This window comes from Salvelinus sp. IW2-2015, linkage group LG20 (genome assembly GCF_002910315.2).
Source record: "Salvelinus sp. IW2-2015 linkage group LG20, ASM291031v2, whole genome shotgun sequence".
NCBI lineage: Eukaryota > Metazoa > Chordata > Actinopteri > Salmoniformes > Salmonidae > Salvelinus > Salvelinus sp. IW2-2015.
In genome coordinates, this window is record NC_036860.1 from 19,746,555 (window position 1) to 19,763,432 (window position 16,878).

At 39.6% G+C, this 16,878-nt stretch overlaps 1 protein-coding gene across 4 annotated transcripts in view; it reads left to right on the plus strand.

Moving 5' to 3' along the window:
• LOC111981755 (glutamate receptor 1) overlaps positions 1–16,536 on the plus strand; it is an 84,582-nt gene extending 68,046 nt beyond the window's left edge. The window contains exons 12-16 of one of the 4 annotated variants that reach the window (XM_024013166.1): positions 6,303–6,501; positions 7,395–7,642; positions 10,260–10,374; positions 12,464–12,598; positions 14,453–16,536. In XM_024013166.1, coding sequence (XP_023868934.1) covers positions 6,303–6,501; positions 7,395–7,642; positions 10,260–10,374; positions 12,464–12,598; positions 14,453–14,617 — 862 coding nt within the window. In that variant the 3' untranslated portion in view covers positions 14,618–16,536. Of the gene's footprint in view, positions 1–6,302; positions 6,502–7,394; positions 7,643–10,259; positions 12,599–14,452 lie in introns of those variants that run through there. The other 3 variants (XM_024013167.1, XM_024013169.2, XM_024013168.2) reach the window with 3 other exon arrangements.
• Positions 16,537–16,878: the final 342 nt, after the last annotated feature.

The window sequence follows — 16,878 nt, forward strand, 5'->3', positions numbered from 1 at the left end:
TTTGTAGAATCCATACACCAATGAATTGAGGCTATTCTGAGGACAAAAGGGGGAGGTGCAACTCAATATTAGGAAGGTATTCCTTATGTTTGGTCTACTCAATGTATACATGACAGCTAGATTTAGAGCGAACACTAACCTTTTTGTTCTCCCCTGTGTAAAGCTGATGGGATTCTCTCCCAGTCAATGAGGCAATCTAATAGTTTGAGTTTTACTGAGGGATTGAGTGAGGCAGTGAAGAAGTGGCAGTGTTGATTATGAACACCTTCGCCAGGCCTCGCCCCTCTCGCTCTGTCTCATACACTCTGCTTCTAGTGCTGGAGGAATGTGTGCTGCACCTCTAACATTACTGTAACGTTTCACACCATATGAATGTAATTTACTGGACAAGTATTGCATACTTACCTATGTCATACAGAGGCTTCTGTAGATAGGCGAGTTGTGAACAGTACGTATGTGTGTGCACACCAGTAGAGGTCGGTGCCATTTTAAGATGAGAGGACACTTTTTTCAACGAGCATGGCCTCATTTCTATTACAACATATTGGATGACTGTCATTCATATTCCATTCACCCAGTTCAATGTAACAGTGATAGGTTTAAGATACTACATGATACTCAAGTTTTTCCTATACACATCGTGAGGTTGCCACAACCTAGCCTATGATTGAAAGTTTATAACGTAGGTGCACACAAGTCAGGATTTTTTTTTGACGTGACACTTGGACAGACAGTCACACATTCAATACCGCCTTGCACACTCTTGCCTGCATCTAGCTGATCTAGGGTGTAATTATTAGTCCAGTAGTTGCAAATGAGAATGTTCTATTAGACAAATTCAGTTACGTTTATCCCCGTTTTGTTCCATTTGCTCCCGTTTAAGAAGCGTTTTTTTTTCAACAGAATCGGCGGAATGAATACACCCCTGATCACTTGTAAACACAGTTCACCTTCATATCAGCCACGTTGTATTCCTTCTCGCATCAACGGGCTCTCCTCCTCTCACCTTTTCCCTTGGCTTGTGGACTTAAATGCACAACACATCAGCTGTATGTGACCAGGCGACAAAACCTTTCCAAGCCAAACCATATCATAAACGCTACACAGAGCCTACATCGTTGTCACCTTATTAGAGAAAGTATTGTCATAGACAACATAGCTAATGGAACTGAAGCATTAGTAAACCCACTAAAAATCATGCAGTAATGTACATTGACAGTCAGTAAGCAGTTTAGCACTTACTACCGCTGGCCCCGGTGGCAATAAATGAGTAAACCAAAAAAAGTACCTTGCCTGGGAGAGTTCCAGTGTTGTGTTGGATAGTCATACCATTCTAGCTAACATAGTATCCTCTTGGTTTGAGCTGGGTGTTTGAGTAGCCTGAACTAGCTAGCTGCATTTGCTAGCTAAGAAAGTTTCAATTTAAAAAAATCTTTCTTCACTCTCTCTTGCTTATCCTTCATTTTGGAAGAAATTAATTTGTTAAACTGTTCAACTATTGTCTTTCTCTCTCTTTGAGTCAACTACTCACCACAGTGCTAGCTAGCTGTAGCTTATGCTTTCAGTACTAGATTCATTCTCTGATCCTTTGATTGGGTGGCAAAATGTCAGTTCATGCTGCAAGAGCTCTGATAGGTTGGATGTCCTCTGGAAGTTGTCATAATTACTGTGTGAGTATATGGAAGGGGTTGCGAACTGAGCCTCCTAGATTTTGTGTTGGTCAATGAACCCAGAGGAGGACGGAAGTTAGGTGTCTAAACCATGGTGCTTTGTTTTGTCTATTATTTGGTGACATTAATATATTTAGTATAGTTTATCTAAAAAGGATAACTTTTAAAAATGTTTACAATAAAAAAAAAAAAAATCACTGAAGAGGATGGTCCTCCCCTTCCTCTCCTGAGGAGCCTCCGTCTTGTGTCGTGACTACAACATGGAGAAGGATCACTGTGTAATCATTGGCTAGTCCCCCTGTCCTCCTGTCTGTGTGTCTGCAGTGAGCCATGGTCTTGAAAGGGTCAGATCTCCAGGCCCCAGGCAGATGTGATCAGCGTGACCAGATGCCCAGACGCTCCTCTTCCTCCCCCAGGCACAGCCTGTCATTTCAGCTCTGCTGTTACACACACACCCCAACACCCAGCCATCCCATAGCTACAAATGTTTACACACTCACACATTCTCCTCCTTTTACAGTACACACTGTTTCTCCGACCCACTCAAACACATACACACACACACACACACACACACACACACACACACACACACACACACACACACACACAAACTCAACCCTGCGTGCCTCACAGCCCTTTCACAGTGCAGAGGTGACCCAGTCACCCTGAGTGTTATGACATGCTCAACATTGTTTAACAGAACAACAGTTCTGTCAAAAACAGAGATGACCGTCACATCTGAGCTGTGTACTGCTATCATTGCACTGTCCTGTTCAGATAATACAGACCTCTGGAGACTCGTTACCTGCTCAGACTTGGCTGAAAGACCTACTGACATAACACTGCCTCCCTCTGATGAGCTCAAATGTTTGGAGAGGACAGTTCACCGTGACGGAGAACTTAGTGTGTGTGTGTGTGTATGCATGTGGGCATGTGTTTGCTGTAGCACACACTTGGGAAATTATGTCATTTTCATTTTACTGTTGCCATTGGCAATTTGTGTGTGGTTATTGTACCTCATTACCTCTTATATTGAATTGATGGCAGTTATAGCTATCCACATTAATATCAACCCTGCTGACCAGTTAGTTGCATTTTCATGAAAATGTAAGTAAACAAATGTCAATTTTAGAAGAGGTCCCTGCTGCTAACATGCTGGAAGTGTAAGAGGACGACCACGCTGAGGTTTTCCCCGTCTTGTGGTTGGACCTGGAGCATTCCCCTGTGTCCAGTTCTTGTGCCTGTTAGCTGTCATGAATGGAAGTTGAACAGAAGAAATGGCTTATTAGTGTGCCTGCTGAAGGCAAGAACACTCTAGATTTCTTACATACTTACATTATTATTATTATTATTATTATTATTCCGCTCTATCTAGCGCTTAAACTGCTGAAGTTATTAACACCAAATCAACGTTAGAATCACTTCAGGTTCCTTAAGAACGTATTTTTGAAACCTCTTATACTTTTTGTATTACAACCATATTTGCATGAAACTCAATGCAAGTCAATAGCCATAGACTTGAATGGTGAAGCATCTCCTCTTTCACCGTTTAAACCAACGTTAGGATGTTGAGAACGGCCCTACTTAGATGTCATATCAAAGGCTTTTTGATACTATTTATACTTTTTACTATGTATTTAAAACGTACAATATTTACGTTAGAGTAAATGGTGACTATAAGAGGTAGATTCTCACAGTGCCACTACTTTCTAACCATTCAAGATAGAAACTCTAAATCAACTTCATTATTTAATTTCTCCGTCCGTTAATAAGTAAAAATGTTCATACATTTCCATATTAGAGCAAAAGCCATATCTCTGTAACCATATAAACTTTAAACTACAATAATACTTAAATTAGCTACCAATGCATTTCAATGGCACAAAAGGGCGAGACTTGAACGGTAAAAATAAAAACAAATTATAGACCTATCTCCTCTTTCACCGTTTAAGCTATCAACACCAAACCAACGTTGAGATATTCAGACTGACCCAACTCATATTGTTTGCATTCAGATTTTTTATACTATACATTTTTTTTCAACAATAACAATRACAAATATGATTTGCATAAAATAACATGGGTTTGAATAAGAACCATAGGAATACAGTGGTAGCTATTCCAAATGGTCCTTCCTGCTCCTTGGCCAATTGCAAGACCAACTTTAAAATCTTTATGAACTATAAAGCAATTTAATTTGCATAAATTAGCATATAACTTAATGGGTTCAATGCCAACTATAAAAACACAGTGGTAAACATGTTAAATGCTACTGCTCTTTAACAATTTAATCTACAAACATTTAAACAACGTTAACATCTATTTATATTTGCATAAATTAGCATAAAACAACCCACCAACTCTTGAATCGTTTAAGAGAGAGACACCAAAACAACTTTCACATGTTCCAGCTATCATATCCTATGAATAATTCGATCAATGAATCAATCTATCAATTCTCCCATCTACCTACTTTTTCTTTTCAACTAATAACAAGTCACTGCCATTACCACTGTAGTTACTTCCGCTACTATAACTTATTTCACAACCACAAGCTAGCAAACACACAGTTTCTTCTGGAAATGTACTTCTTTAGTTGTTTTTGCTTTCCTTTGTTGGTATTATCAGTGGCATTCTCACATACCACCCCCCCACCTCTATTCCTGGGCTCCCTCTGTTGTTGCTGTTTTTAAATTCTCTTTTAGTGTGTGAGCTGCATTGTGCAGCAGGGATTCAGGGCAATAAAATGAGCTTTTATTCAGCAAATCTTCCAGAGTAACGGTTGCCGTGATTTCCGGATTTGGGAACAGGTCTGTGGGTGAGGATGTTCTTCTCCCCGAATATGCAGGGTGAATCCAAATACTGGAGTCGGCTTATCCTCTGCTTTGCATGAAACAATAGAGAACAACACTTTGCTATTTTTATTTTCACACAATTCCTCTGCTTTGGTTAGCTGCCTCGCTGCTTCCAAGAGAGAAGTGTCARCTTTGAGAAATCTGCATTTACCCCCAGTGCTCCTGTAATGCTGAACGCCATTTGCTACAGATCTATCAGCTTTCCCCATCTTCCCCTCAGCCCACACAACGTTCATGTTTGTTTACGCCTGATCTGCCTGAATTTGAGACGATTGTTTCCTACAATGCATTATAATTGGATGGGTGCCGCCTACAAAAGACAATCCAACAATATCTGTTTCTGTTGACATCAATGTGATCACTGTTTCGCAGCGACGCTGTGATCTTTGGAGCAGACATGCTGCAGCAGCTATCTCTGTCCCTGCTGTGGTTTAGAACACGTTTGTAGCAGAACGTAGACGGCTCTCAGATTTAGACCTAGGATGGGTTCAGGGTCCTCATTTATRAAAGGTTTGCGTGCGCCACTTTTCCCGCAAAGGTTGGTATTGATCCCTTTTGAACTTGACGGGAAAGTGTGCGTATCTCCATGCAAGTCTCAGACCATGCGCACGCACAACTTCTAGCGGTTGATCAACTGCATTGCAAGCAAATATAGTTATTTTGGGGAAAATGGTGTTTGATGGTAGTCTAATAAAACCATAAAAATGTAGGCCTAATGATAAAACAGATGCATTTGCCATTGGAGGAGATCCCACCTAATATAGCAGCATCCCACCTAATATATTTATTTTACTTTTATTATATAGGCCTAAATCATAATTATATTACAGGGCCTGTTTCTCCTTTTCTGACATGAATGACTGGTTTATTCACGCTACACAACAAATATTAGGCTACCATTTATCCATCGCTCATTTGATAGTRAACCACGCTCAAAAGTAAATAGACCAATAGCCTATTTAAAATATTTGACAGTATCGGTAGGCTACAGCATTTCTGTGTGTAAGCAGTGCGACATCATAGCCTGTTTAATCTCAGAGCCTATACCGAGGCAGGAGATAGAAACACAATCATTCGTCTTTTGCATAGACGTGTGGGCTGTAGGCAGCATTTACATTGAAATTGTTTGAATATACAATCGATCTTGCAGATTGTGCGGCCAGTGTTTGGCACTTGTTATAGGCGGCGTGCATATTCAGTTTGAAAAAGTCACAGCAAATMAGGGTTTTTGTTACCATAAAAGTTYAATGGAAGGCATTTTCCAAGTGGGGTTGTAGCACTCGTTCACGAGCGCACAAATATAGTATGGCTCTAATTTCTCAATGAAAGCATGAGTATATGATACATGTGACAGTTTGATAAACCCCCAAAATTTGTTGAGCACGCAAATCCTAGAATCTCCACATATGCCAGAATTTACTGAGAAATTTCCGCACAGTTGATAAATGACGTGCCAGGTCTTTTGAAGGTAAATTTATCGCTATGATTGATCGCTAATATTTTAAGTGCTTATCTTTTGCTCATATTGTGTATGTTAGACATCTCCCTATACCTGTGGCATTGTGAGAAACTGTGATTATCCAATTGATTGAGTGGTTATCCGTAGAGTCAACAGAATGCAATGCAGTGTCATTGTGTGCCAAGAAACGATTAGTGTAACTCTTGAAAAATGGATTTGTCACTCCCCTCACGCAACACTTTCCCTTTTCATTTGCTTCTATCGTAGATTGGAAAATGTTAAAGATAATTAAAGATAACTCTCTCTTCTCTCRAGGTCCCTCTCTGGTCGCATCGTGGGGGGCGTGTGGTGGTTCTTCACCCTCATCATCATCTCCTCCTACACGGCCAACCTGGCTGCTTTCCTCACAGTAGAGAGGATGGTGTCACCCATAGAGAGTGCTGAGGACCTGGCCAAGCAGACAGAGATTGCCTATGGTACCCTAGACGGAGGCTCCACCAAAGAGTTCTTTAGGGTGAGCTGCTGCTCTAGTCAACTAAAATTMTATTTGTCACATGCGCCGAATACAACAGGTGTAGACCTTACCGTGAAATGCTTACTTACTAGCCCTTAACCAAAAATGCAGTTCAATAAATAGTTAAGAAAACATTTACTAAATAAACTAAAGTAAAAAATGAAATAAAAAGTCACAAAATAACAATAATGAGGCCATATACAGGGGGTACCGGTACCGAGTCAATGTGCGGGGGTACAGGTTAGTCGAGGTAATTTGTACATGTAGGTAGGGGTAAAGTGACTATGCATAGATAATAAACAGCATGTAGCAGAGGTGTAACAACAAAGAGGGGGCGGGGGGTCAATGTAAAGAGTCTAGGTGGCCATTTGATTAATTGTTCAGCAGTCTTATGGCTTGGGGGTAGAAGCTGTTAAGGAGCCTTTTGGTCCTAGACTTGGCGCTCCGGTACTGTTTGCCGTGCGGTAGCAGAGAGAACAGTCTATGACTTGGGTGACTGGAGCCATTGCCAATTTTTTGGGCCTCTAGATGTTATCACTGAAAAAGCATTGTCATTTAATTTTTATTTTATTTAATCTTTATTTAACTAGGCAAGTCAGTTAAGAACAAATTCTTATTTACAATGACGGCCTACCCCGGCTAAACCCTCCCCTAACCCGGATGACGCTGAGCCAATTGTGCGCTGCCCTCTGGGACTCCCGATCACACCCGGGATCGAACCAGGGTCTGTAGTGACGCCTCTAGCCCTGAAATGCAGTGCCTTAGACCCCTGCGCCACTCTGGAGCAAGTCATGATGTGGCTATATAGTTTCTGATGTGACGGTTACATTCTCAAAGAGCACATCTGTAGCCTTTTATAGTTCACTCAAGTCATTCATGTTTTTGCACCCCAGAGATCGAAGATCGCCGTGTTTGAGAAGATGTGGTCCTACATGAAGTCTGCTGACCCGTCAGTGTTTGTGAAGACCACAGACGAGGGCGTGGTGCGGGTCAGGAAGTCCAAAGGGAGGTATGCTTACCTGCTGGAGTCCACCATGAACGAGTACATCGAGCAGAGGAAACCATGTGACACTATGAAGGTGGGCGGGAACCTGGACTCTAAAGGATACGGCATTGCTACGCCCAAGGGATCAGCACTAAGGTAATTACAGGCTGGTCACATCACCATGACGATCGAGCACATGTTGTGTTTTACATGTGAATACCAAAGACACAAGGAGGTGAGTGAGCTTACATAAATTATGAATTATGAAATTATGAATTTAAAGTAGATAATAATGAGTGAAGAGATAATTGCTTCAATACATTTAGTTAAATGTTATATTAATTTCACAATTCATGGGTAAATTATGAACATTTTGTCTGTTTCAGTAATAATGCATAATACCTACATAATAGTTAATGTAGTGGTATAGTGAGATCTCATTCAGCCATAGATAACTATACTGTACTTATGGTTTGTAACCACTCTCACCAATATTCTAGAATGCTTGTGTCCCCACTGTCTCAACTCAGTTAATAAAGTATCATCAACACGTACTTATGTTGGAAGCATGACTGTTCAGTCCTTTTACTTATTCATACAATATCATGTTACAATGTCTTTCTCCATTAAATAACTAAGCAAACGGGACGACAACGGTTATGACAATATAAATTCAGTCTTGACATATAGTACATGAAAGCCAATTAAAAGGAACTTTAAATGAGGCCCTGATGTTATTACCAGCAGCTTTTTATCTTCGAGCTCTGTGGTGCTGTTACACTGCTTAATTTGGAAACACAGTAGACAATGGAGACACTACAAGAGATGTGTACTTTGGTAGTAAATATCAAATCAGAATTTTTGCAAGAAAGAGCCCTAGAAATAGAATCCTACATTTTAGTTGTTACCTTTCCTGTACAATCTCTCATGATTTAATTACCATTTTATTTTAGTACCAAAAAACAATTATTACCCAGTATTTGCCTAGTTATTTCAGGGCAAATGCACTGTAACCCAGTTTTATTTWTGTCAAATTTAGGAAGTCATGAGTTTCACCACTTTTCATGCATCTGTGTTCAATCAGATTTTATTTTCCTCATATTAACATGCCCGTGTTAATGAACCATTCACAAAGCCCATAGGCTTTGGCAACCACACCTAGCAGCCTGTTTGATTGATCACTCATGTCATTTACCTAGTTTATAGTCTACCAATTCCACATTACCTGCATCACATATGTTTGATACACATATAATATCTTTATCAATGTGACCGAAGCGAGTGGTGTTTCACAAAGGCTTTCATAGTTACACTCACTGATGTGATGGATGGAACGGACTGGGCTGGACTGCCTCATACATGCTCTGAGATTAACTGTCTTGTATCACACTGTGGCTGGGAATTCAAATTCGCTGTCAAGTTCTGAGCCAATTATGTGAATTGATCTTTATTTGGATTTACGTACTGTATATGGGATTGATGTTTTCCTATTCTATATTCTTGAAGTTGTAAAAATCTTGCTCTTGAAAACGAACCATCTAAAACTAGCTTTAACCAATCAATGATCACCATGCCACAGTGTCCTATATTTGCACTTTAGTGATAGTTTGTGTATGTTGGAAGTAGAAAATACTGTTTAAATAACTACTGTATGAACTGTAACAACTGTGCCACATCAGATGCACAGTATTCTATATGAGCTTTGTTTTTGATCATTTGGAAAATCTCTTAACCATGAGTTCTAAATACGARCAATGTTGCTCTGTCAGATTCGGACAACACCCTTATCCACCATCATAAAGTTGTAAACTGTAATCAGTTCTCCATAATATCCATGAAACACAAATGGACCAAGAGTCATTCATTGCTATGCTTCTGATGTGGCCCACCATTCCATCTCACCCTTGCCTAATCTTGCCTTACCTGTTGAAAACGTAATGTTCTTKCTTCCTGTTTTTCCCCACATCAACGTCACTCACATCCCTTTATTTTGTCAGCTGCATCACAAGAAAACTGATGCTCTCAAAGATAAATGCTACTAATCCTAATACAGGATGTGGATTTCTTTTACTCATCCATAAGGCAGACTGACCTCTTTCTTTCCAATTCTCTCTGGATAAGAAAGAATTCAGGGGTTTTACTGAGAAAGACTCTAGCTTGCTGAGGTTCATGCTGCTATATGTTTCCATTAGTCTTCTTTTCAGCAGCACCTTCTGCCATGTTAGTAAGGAGAGGGTTGTCCACAGTGGACCAGCAATAGCAAAAGGTGAAGACAAGGGAATGGACCACAATGGACAATATCAGTAATGCTTTGGATGGTGCTCCTTGACCACAACAATAACACAATGAATGATGATGACTGACGGAAACTGAATATTGCAAAGTGAATCAGCAAGTTGGCTATTTACGTCTTTTCCTTATCCAGGGAACTACTTACTTCAGGAAATGTTCATAGAACGATATGACCACACACCAAAATCTAAGACATTACTGACATTTATAGTTCTCCTACCTACAACCCTTGTCTTGCTTGGTAAAATCTGTCATGGTTTAGCCATATTATATAATTTTTACATACTAGAAACAAATGTTTTTCTTAATTGTACAGTGTCAGCCACATTATTAGTTACTTATTTTTTTATACATTTCTCATTCTTCTGACGACAATACCTACTTTTTAGTATTTAGACTTTATTTCTGAACTACCTCTGCCACACACCACATATCACATCTCCATAAATGCTGACCAGTATTATTCTATTATCATTTCAAGAAACCCAGTAAACTTGGCAGTGTTAAAACTGAACGAGCAGGGCCTGTTGGACAAATTGAAAAACAAATGGTGGTACGACAAGGGCGAATGCGGCAGCGGGGGAGGTGATTCCAAGGTCAGCCCCAGTATGAGAAACCTAGCGGGTAACCACGACGATGGGGGTAACCGGCAATGTACCTTCAAAAACACACTGGCTGCAATACCACAAATCCCCCTTCGTCCTTGGTGACGTTAGTTTGTTTAACCGTAGAACTATATTGTATTATAAATTCTTCAAAAATTTGCCTTTTTACTTTCAAAGTAGTTGTATTAGCAATCCCCGAAAGAACACAGTTTTGAGTATGTTTTCTCAACTACTGTCTTTATAGAGCAACAATAATTGACASGTTTGCATATCTGAGTGTTTACATTTTGCCGGTTACCCAAAGTGATATAGTAATACACATCTTGCTGTAGGGAGAAAGGACACAAAGCTAGATGGAGTATTAATGCATATCACTTTGGCAGTGACAGTTTCAAGTTGTGATTGTGTTTTTTTTGTTTATCTATCTAGATATCTATACATAATAATGGGTGTATGTTTACTATGTGCTGAATAACATAAGATAACATGGGTAATGTTATTTATGTTATTTCCCTGGTTGAAGAATCCCCGTAAACCTAGCGGTGTTGAAACTCAATGAGCAAGCCGTCTTAGACAAACTAAAGAACAAATGGTGGTACGATAAGGGAGAGTGTGGAAGCAAGGACTCCGGAAGAAAGGTCAGTCCATGTGTTGGTCCTATACTTAACACCAAGATTGAGCATTAGCACTTCTGTAAGGTCCCTCGTCCCCTTCCTAGCACTCAGCACTTTTTCTCTTTGTCTCCAATCTGCCATTTACCCAAACTGGTGTCCTTATAACTGCGATTCATGTCAGCTGTGGAACTCAGACACCTTAGTGATTAGTGTTAATTGCTGTGTCCTCACATCCTATGGATAAGTCAACGGCCCGTAATTAGATCTTGGCAAGTGCTTGTTTCATCTAACCAAAACGTATACCTAGGGTTGGATTCTCTTCTCCAAAATCCGAGAAGCTAATTCTGATGCAGCCAATTGCAATGATAACAATAMAAGTTGTATAGTATATGAAAAACATGGCTAAAAACCATAAAGTTACTGTCAGCTCCAATACCATCTTTTCCAATGTCTGGGATATTCTTGAGTCATCAACGGACAAAGTATTCAGAGTTTGCTGACTGAATTTAATTTTGATTGATTTGTGATCTTAACTTTCAAAATCAAATAAAGAGACACAAGTGTAAATGACGGTGCGGAGAGAAAGCCCTTGATACGAGACCAACTCCATATCTCGATCTTCTCTCCCAGAATCGGCCCCTCTAGTGCTGTTTTCCTCGTCTCTGTCTTTTATTTAGACAGTGTGCATGCTATTGTATAAGACCCAAGGCACGGCCTGTCGGTCACCAAACCCAGACTATGCATGTCATGGATGTGCACAACCCTTTTGTGATGTCATGACTACCATGGTTTGTCGAACCAATTGCCCTCCCTTATTTGGTGCATTTATTTGAAAATGTAATGATAWTTTATAGAGATACCCCTACCTAGGAAGTAAACCTAAAACAATGTTGACCTTTTTTCCTCTTGCATGGTTCCACTCTATTAGAACAAGTCTTGGAATTATTTAGAATACACAACACCAACTACATATAATTCTGGGACTTCCTGGTTAAATAAAGGATAAATAAATAAGCGAGGAGATATAGAATGGAATTCATGGTTTTTAATGCATATGTGATTTTGACTGACTGGACATTATGTCATATAAAAGATACAGTARACCATAAATGCACATGAATTCGCTACTTTCTGAGGATATGTTCACCCCAAGCTTGTTAGATATGCATGACTTTGCATGTTTCTGTCAGTCTTAGATACATACTGTATCAAGTTTGTTGTTGATAGTAGTCACTTAAATTAGAAAGACATGCCAGCACCTTTATAGGTGATAAACAATAACCTGTTGATTAATCATGAAGGCACGCTTAAGGGTATGTGCCTTATAAGGTCACTATGACAGTATAGTAGCCTTAGAGAGCAGTTTTATGGTTATCCTACCTTTTATACTTGTGTATTATGATGTGTTGTGGTGTGTCTCTTGGGCATGATTTGGTGCATCTTACCCTGTGTCTCTGTGCCTGTAGGACAAGACCAGTGCTRTGAGCCTCAGCAATGTGGCCGGGGTGTTCTACATCTTGATTGGTGGGCTGGGGCTGGCTATGCTCGTGGCCTTGGTCGAGTTCTGTTACAAGTCCAGGATTGAGTCCAGGAGGATGAAGGTAAGTGCAGGACTACAGGCAGCGCTTGCCATAACCTTTATGCAATGACGAAGACTCTGTAATGTAATAAGAGCCAATATTCATGACTCTACCTTGGCACCCATTATTATCTACTTATGCCGCCCCTATGACTCATACAGAGATACTGTACATCCCCCTGAACTACAGGACTGAAGACTAAAGCAATTTGTGGGGCATAGAGCTGCTTTAATGAAGGGTTCTATGCAGTCCTACAGCTACTAGATGACTATGATTTGAGTAATTGTGCTGAGGAGTTTGTGTGTAGGTGGAGAATATGTCACACCACTTCTTAGTTGTACAGTACTTATTCTCTCCTGTGGTGTATTGTATCTTCTGGAAATAGAGACYTTTGTGTTGTGCATTTGATCATGCTAGAGTAGAAGTTCCTGTTTAGATCAAAGATGTGGGTATCTTTTCATCTTATCAGAGAATTAGTTCAGACTTGTATATAACTTTCATTTGCAACGTCTCATTGACCTCATGAACTTAATGCTTAATATTAGAATGTATAATAAAAAAAAAAACATTGTATTCATTTAGCAGAGCCTCTTATCCAGAGCTACTCACAGTTAGMGCAGGGTTTCCCAAACAACGTTTTGGTTTTGAATGTTTTTCTATAAAAAGAAACGAACATCCAATTACATCAGTTAAGAAGACATGAAACTAGGGACTTTTTTTGTGCATATGAGCAACAAAAGTGATTTAATTACATGATTGTACTTGAATGTATATATGATACATGCCTGCTTTACAGTACACGTTCAACTCTCCCGCATAAAACAACCATTCTGTTGAKAATGTTTCCTTGTCATGTCGTGAACGACAGCAGAATCACCTAACTGCTGTGTTTAAAGCATCACAGCCACAAATCGCTGCTGCGAATACACCAATTAGCCTGCATCATCCGAAGAGCATAATCCTCGGAATCCATTGAAGTGTGCTGGATTTAAATCATTTATACACAGAGGATGTAGCAGCCCACATCTAGATCATTAGCTCCAGTTTCAAGCCTACAGGGTTTCATTATGTTAAACTAATGCAAAAGAGAGTAGGCTGGGAGCTAGCGRCGCGCGGTTCTGCTTGCATTATTGTTATGGGTTCGGCCTCATATTTTGCATGGTACAATCATTGCACATGGCCCTCCACTGTGTGAAATAAACAGAGAGAAATAAGCAGAGAGAATTAGTTCATGCTCTCATCTTTCACAAGAGTTTACAAAGGAATAAAAGCAACTGAGTGACTCAGAGTACCGAAGTCAGGATTGTCTGTTTGCGAATCCCTGCTTTATACAAAGTCACTGAACCGATAATGATGACTTAGTGGCTGTTTCAAGTCATTTTTGTATTGTTTTTACGCATAACCGAGGGATTGAACTCAGAAAGGAAAATGAACCCCAGTAGAAGTTCAGTTAGTAGATTAACTCAGTAGAGTTCAATAGTTCAACAGATTACCTTAGTGGAGTTCAGTAGAGTTCAGTAGATTAACTCAGTAGAGTTCAATAGTTCAACAGATTACCTTAGTGGAGTTCAGTGAGTTCAACAGATTACCTTAGTGGAGTTCAGTAGAGTTCAACAGATGACCTTAGTGGAGTTCAGTAGAGTTCAACAGATTACCTTAGTGGAGTTCAGTAGAGTTCAACAGATGACCTTAGTGTTCAGTAGAGTTCAACAGATTACCTTAGTGGAGTTCAGTAAGTTCAACAGATACCTTAGTGGAGTTCAGTAGAGTTCAACAGATGACCTTAGTGGAGTTCAGTAGAGCATGCGTAACTATCATGTGTTTCTCCGTGTTGTGTTATGTAACACAGTAGTGTAATGAAACTCTCCCATGCAGCAAATCATTGATGCGGCCATGCTGAGCTCCACCCTGAGCAGAATGACCAGGACAGGGAGCGGGGGAGAGAACGGACGGCTGGTCGCCCATGACTTCCCCAAAGCTGCACAGACTCTCCCCTGCATGAGCCAGGCGGGCATGGGCCTGAGCACAACGGGCATGTGATCGGGCAGCCTTTCCCCAAACCCCACAAAAATGAGGAAAGGAAAAAGAGAAGGTGGGAAAGTGTTGCACTGCGGCATTTCGCTCAACCGCCCCTGAACTACTGCCAAAAGGATTCACTGACTGCTCACGCTGGACTCCTGAAGATAGAAAGAATGAACAAAATGACTTGTCTGAAGAGATTTATTCGGATCTCTTCTGCTGCAATAAAGAGGCTGTCTTGGACTTTGATCGAGGGCATAATTTTGGTGTATCTAAAAAGAGAAGCTCTTCCCCAACCCAAGAATAGTGACACTTATTGCACTATGCCATTTCCGTTTGTCCTGTTTACTTTGATATGTCAATAACAGTCATGAACAGCTATGTCGTCTGCCTTATACTGAACAGTGGTTTTGTTCCTTGAYATACAAAGATCCAAGKATTTCCAATTCCAAACATTTGACTCACATCCACTTAGTACACTATGCTGAATAAAAGTATTGTTGTATGTTTGCACTGGAAGGACACATCACAGGACTGGATGATTTTTTGTTGTCATTCTGTTAATGTCACTCCATTGAAATGGAATGCCTACTTACAGATGTCCTCTCTAATTTGCTCAACACCTGACATGGAGAAAAATGTGACATTTTGAAATGACTATTTAGAGAGAAATTTTTGGTGCAGACATGACATATTTCCCAACCATTTTCTCTGTTGTTCATAAATGTTTTAAACCACCAGTCTGTAGGCAATCTATTAACCTGTCATTTGATACCACAGTGATATCCTTTAAGTGCAGCGATGTTTGGCAAGAATCCAACTAGATTTCAAACTAAGGTGAAAGGATTAAACGGAGTACAGATAGAAGAGATTATATTTTCTACCTGGTATTTCATGATGCATTTTGCCATTAATACTTCAGGGTTGAAGTATAAGCCATTGACAAAGAGATGGAAATGTTCCACTACCAATTAGCTGGTAAGTAGATGGCAGTACAACATCTAGTGGTTTAACATCTTTGACATTAATGAGATGATTAATAGAGTGGCTTTAGAACTGCAAATGAGGGAATGTGAGAGGATGTCAGAATTAGCCCATAAATGAAGGTGTGCCTTTTTATTTAACTCTACAAATCCACTAATGTTTCATTCTTTTAAACCTACTAAATTAATTTGTGGATGGTGATTTTGAAATAAGGCATATGATTGAAGACAGTTTTCCACAGCTGATCCATAGTACATCTAAGGTGAGTACCAGTACATGAATGGATTTGTGTTAAAGATTCCCTTTTAAGAACACTCTTAAAATGGACCCAAATACACACTGTATATTATGCTGTATGTACTGTAACATGGTATTCTACTGTTAAGGGAAAGCATCTCATAGTCCATTGAGCAGCCATCCATCGTATCTGTTACTATCCATCACCTAATATGTTACTGTATGACTTGAGAGTAATTGTATTCTATACATTTTCTCCCTATTTGTCATCATCTTTGGCATAGCACAATAAAAGGGAGTGTCACATAACTGAAAATGTTTTTGTACCTTAATCAATTTGTTTAAAAAAATAAAATAATATCCACATTTGTATGATATGAACTATATGTGCAGACACCCTGATGATATTGAAATGGTGTTCCATTCAGTTGACTATTGGTTCAGCCAGGTTTGTTTTAATCTATTTTCAGTCCAATTCATTTTGTGCATTTATAGTGAGATTCAATGTATGTTGTCCTTTAAATACTATTTTTGGTCTGCCACTACTTTGTTTAATTTACTTCTAAAAATGCAAGAAACAGCTACCTTATGTCTTTGTGTTCACATTTGTCTCAAGAGATAGCTTTTAGAAAATACTAATCCAAGATGTGACTTGGATTTCAATAGGTGGGGAAATCAACTTTGTTTAGTAACAGTGCTCTCAATAAAATAACTTTTGTAACCACATGACTGGGATAGTCTGGATTCTCTTTTCTTTTACTCAGCGCTCTAGGGAGGATGGATGGATGAGGCTAAGWGTGAAAATAGTCTGGGGAGAGAGAAAGAGACTCTCCCCTTGTGTGTATCTCTATAGTCTACAGTGTCATTAAATCAGTGAACTGAAGATGGGTAATTGTTTTAAGAGTGCCTTTTAGAATCCTCACAAAAGGCCTGATGAAATATCTGAAACTGAAGGTATCAAGTGGATCCCACCTCATTACTACGTAGGAGTAAAACATTTTCTCCTATTTACCCTCCCCTGATTTTCCTACAGGTGAGTACCAGTACATGCATGTGTGTTT